Source organism: Penaeus japonicus, unplaced genomic scaffold (genome assembly GCF_977035675.1).
Source record: "Penaeus japonicus unplaced genomic scaffold, GWHDUDI00000001_assembly GWHDUDI00000022, whole genome shotgun sequence".
Classification (NCBI taxonomy): Eukaryota; Metazoa; Arthropoda; class Malacostraca; order Decapoda; family Penaeidae; genus Penaeus; species Penaeus japonicus.
Window position 1 is genome coordinate 11,471,377 of NW_028234424.1, and position 5,000 is coordinate 11,476,376.

The following is a 5,000-nucleotide window of genomic DNA, read 5'->3' on the forward strand; positions in this document are numbered from 1 at the left end:
AGAGAGAGAGAGAGAGAGAGAGAAAGAGAGGGGGGAGGGGGGAGGGGGTGTTGTATTCTATGACCAGTGTTTTAGATGCGTTTGAGTCTTACATATTTTTATGTGGACGCCTGTATGTGCAGTATATGATTTACTTCCTCATTTGACGGTAAGTTGTATGCAACAGATAATTGGATTTACAAACCAAGATTGTGTGTGAACATACGGAAATGTGACCCATACTTACGTGGAATTGTGATTCATACAAGCGGCCGTGTGAAAAGTTCTTAGACTCTATAAACCCTTGTGAGCATGCAAACTAAAGCAGGGAAATATTACAGAACTTAAGAGGTCTGGGAGATAACGTCTTACGATTAGTTTCACTTACTTCTAATATATCATGCCCGACAGGCTTGGCACCTCCCCATGGATTGTCGGCCACCATCGCGTTAGCTCTCCTGGCTCGGGAGATGCACATGACCCCGCGATGCCGAGGCTACTTGGTGTCTGGATACCCGAGGCACATGGACGACGTCCACCAGTACAACCAGAAGGTGAGAGCCTCCCATCAGCCTGTTTTCTGAGGGTGTAAAAGTGGTTCTTTTTGGTTTGGTTTCGTTGAATGCTAATGGATTATGGTTACGATAGGAGTGCGTAGCGCATAGTAGTAAGGGATTCCTTACTTCTGTGGTACTTTTTCGAAGACATATGGGTATATAAGTATGAAACTGTTACGGCTGAAATTTATGTAAAACTTATAATAGTGTAGAGAGGTTAAGCAACCCTGGTGACAGATATTTACAAAAGGATCGTCAGTCCGGTGCGAGGAATCTGAACTCTCAGTCGAATGAAATCTATTTGGTTGGTAAAGGGATTACATTGCACGGAGAATGTTCTTGATATTATTTTTACTAGCAATATATCTGTTCATCATATACGTTACACATAGGTCACTTTTATTTGTATTAAATCTCTGGTTTACATAGGTTTAACTTACCACTATGCTCAACTGATAGGCAATAACTGGCCGTCCCAAGCAATGACTAGATTGCATAACCAGGTGTCTCACCTCATCACCAGCTGGGCCGGCCTACTGGTGCCATACTGCTGGAGTGGGACCGCGGCACGCTCGTCAGAAACATTGAGGTAGACACACGCATCTCCTCGCGAGGTTTTCTCGATTCTGCACAAGTGATCTATAACTTCTAAGGAGTAAAAGACAACAAAAGAAGTTGCCCGAAAGTTGATTGATTGCATTGCTTTTTTGTACTTAGAGTAGTGAGAGATTCTGAGCTTTGTAAAGCAATCCTTTTAGATCTATAGCTCCCCAAACACTATGAGTATGAAACATGAGTTTGCCTCTTCATATCATATTTAGAAATCCTCAATTTTCGGACGATATGATACGTGGTTCAGCTTACCTAAGCTCTCACCCCAAGCTGTTCACATTTAACAAGACAATCTCTCCGTGATCAGCTTGACACCCTCACTGTTGCAGGACCCGACACTCTGAGCCTCGCTGTTGAGTGCTCATTCTTCATCTACGGATCTTGTACTTTATGTTCTTCCCCCAAACCACCTTGGTTGTTGGACTCCGACAGCTGCGGAACGTACCCACGGCTGCCACCTCACCGTCGGTCACCTGCCCTTTCTTGCCCACACACCATCAACTGTGAAGATGCCTTGTGTCACAGTGCTTTCTATCCCCTTATCAGTCTCGTAGACGTGTGTTTTGGACCTCAAATTGTACAGGTTTTCATGATTATAGTGAAATGGCAACCGTACAGCTACACTAGAATATATCTCTTTCTAACTGACTTGCTGTAATATCTGGATAAGTGATACCTTTTATTTCAAAAAAATTAAAATGTAGTCCACAAACCGTACGTAATGCATGCATAACCGGCATGAACCTGTAAGATAACCTCTTTCTTATAATGCAGTTTGCCCTACCGAGACATAGACGAGTACACAACCAAAATTACAGTCAACCAAATGAATGACGTGTTTCAACCTGCATTCTCCTCTTTCTCTCTTCTACTTATACATTTTATGTTACTTATTTTCATGTTAGTAGGAACACTGAATTTCAACCGGTGGTGAGTAGGTTAAGCTGATTTATTTCAATTAATTGATTAAAGATAAGTGGTTTTCTTTGTTCGTCTCGTGACTTCCAGGTTCATGAAATGATATTAGTGTTAAGACAGAAGTATATGAATATTCCAAGCTGAAATCTGTCTGCATACGAAATAATACCTCTAATACACTCTTAATACAAACTCAGTACACAACAGAGACGCCCTTGTGCGGAACGTAGACCAACTGCCCCTTTCCCGTAATCATACAGAGAGACATTCTGACATTAACCTGCAAATACTCAAACCCATTAATGAGACATTCCACTGATGCAGTATTGGTTCCTCCCTAAAAGTTGAAAATGAGAGGCTATAGCTTGGGCAGCAGCTCTTCCTCCGCCCTCAGGAACGCCAGCCCGTTGGTAAGCCTTGAGTCGCCTTTATTTTAATGTCTTACCAACCTCTCTTCCCTGCCTACTTCAGTAAAATAAAGAATATCTATATAAACATCTAAGGTTTACATACTTTTTTTTCTATAAATATTTTTTGGTGCTATCTGTGCATCACATAAACTGGAATTCAAATACTTATTCTCGTTACCTCCTTCAATCTTATGCATGCGCCAGACTACTACTTGTTCGCTATGAATAAGAGCACCACAGTAAGTACACTGGGATTCGTGTCCATCCGAACTACGGGTTTTACATTCTTCCTCTATTTCAATATAGTAAGCGTCCTCATATTGTTTGCCGAAGCGACTTCAGATTCTGTTGCAGCAGGCTCGAGGGTATGTTGTTTAGCAAAACCATGACAAAGCTGATTCTCATATCTTATTTTTATATCCTCTTTTTTAAACTGCAAGTAAGTATTCTTGGTATCCGTTATCTATTTATTCTAACCATATGCACGGTATTAATGATCCTGATTTCACTTGCTTTGCATCTGATTCTTTATTGCATTCACAGACTGACATAGTATGAAAAGTCCTAGCCCTGCAATATCATCATATGACTGCAATAGGGGAGAATCAGTCACATTTCACCTTTCTTTCCATGGCTTAAGGGAAAGAAGTGCATGGTTGACACAGCTGAATATCTGGAAAAATCATGTATACTGAAAAAGTCGCAATGTTCCTTACCACCACCCCAGTTGCACAGGAGCCGCCTCTACTCTCCTGAAATGTTGCAGCTGGGGAACATCGACGGCGCCATTCTGCTCGACTGGAGAGAGTCGACGCTGCTGAACAAGCTCGAGGCCGGAGCCCGAGTAGGCACGCTCATGCTGGACGCCGCCAGGAAGGAGCTCTCGGACTTCCACAGCAAAGTCCTCCCCGTGTGCGAGCACTACGATAACCTGGGTCTTCTGTACGTGGTGAGTCGCTCGGGCGGGTGACCGGTCTGGTCTCCAGACGGGCGCCTTATTTCGCTGATTCATTATCAGGTGGCTTTAGATGTTGGATTTGTTCTCCATATATATATATATATATATATATATATATATATATATATATATATATATATATATATACAGTAAATATATATGTTTATATATATATATATATAATATATATATATATACAGTAAATATATATGTTTATATATATATATAATATATATAAGCATATATATATATATATATATATATATATATATATATCATATAATATATATATCTATATATATACATATATATATATATATATATATATACTTATATATATTTACACACACACTCACACACATACACACACACTCACATATATATACATATATATATATATATATATATATATATATATATATATATATATATACATATATTCATATATATATATATATATATATATATATATATATTCATATATATATATATATATATATATATATATATATATATGCATATATATGTATATATATATATGTATATATATATATGTATATGTATATATATATATATATATATATATATATATATATATATATATATATATATATATATATACATATTATATATACATAAATATATGCATATATATGAACATACATAATTACACACACACACACAAACGCACACATATTCATATATATACAGGTAGTCGTTCATATATATGCACGAGCACACACACACGCAAAAAACAAAAACAAAAACACACACAGGTCATATTTCCATTATATGTATTTTCACCTCCTCAGGCCTGTTCGATATGAATGCTCAAAAACCTGGCTTTATCAGAATAGACATCAGAGTTTCAATCTAAGATGGTCCCTTTGGATTCTCGTTCTTCAACTTAATATTCAAATGATGTTTTATTTTCATTTCTTATATCTACTATCTTATATACTACTTAACAACCACAACAGCTACTCCTAGTGCAGATACTAAAGTCTGTTTGAATCGTTCATGCACTATAACTGAATTGTTACAATGGTGATATATGATTTCCTCAGAGTTAGCCGCTGCGATTTTCTTTAAAAAATCGAAAAAAAAAGAAAGCGTAAAGAAGAGCTAGTCATAAAACAACAGATTTCGCGAAACACATCTAAAATTGATCCGCCATAGCATAGCTGCATAGACCACCCGTAGAACGTCAGCAGTCAATTCGTGTTTGTGACCACCGCTTCTCTTACTGATCCGAATGTGCTTCTGAACCCAGGTATCGGGAGACCGGAGTCAGGAGGAGGTGTTCCGGGACGTCCAGAGAGCTCACGCCAGGATCCTTCAGCCCGCTCCCCTCCCGCCGCCGTCACGGGCTTCCGTAGGTGAGTATCCTTCTCCCTGGCGTGGTTTCAAGGAGCAAAAGCTTATCTGTGGTGTTGATATATTTTTTTTTACATGTCTTGCTCTTTTTCCTGTTGTTAGGATGCCTGCAGTGAACTATGGTTGTGTTCGTAAATAGCCTGGTGCACATTGTGTGTAAGACGCCATTGTTCGAGCGCGTATAATGTG

General features: G+C 38.6%; 1 protein-coding gene across 1 annotated transcript in view; it reads left to right on the plus strand.

Moving 5' to 3' along the window:
* Positions 1-5,000, plus strand: part of LOC122249602 (uncharacterized) — a 13,183-nt gene that overhangs the window by 816 nt on the left and 7,367 nt on the right. Inside the window, exons 2-6 of the mRNA XM_086549217.1 lie at positions 391-533; positions 1,060-1,125; positions 2,411-2,476; positions 3,243-3,425; positions 4,708-4,813. Of these exons, the coding sequence (XP_086405343.1) occupies positions 391-533; positions 1,060-1,125; positions 2,411-2,476; positions 3,243-3,425; positions 4,708-4,813 (564 nt within the window). The remainder of the gene's footprint in view (positions 1-390; positions 534-1,059; positions 1,126-2,410; positions 2,477-3,242; positions 3,426-4,707; positions 4,814-5,000) is intronic.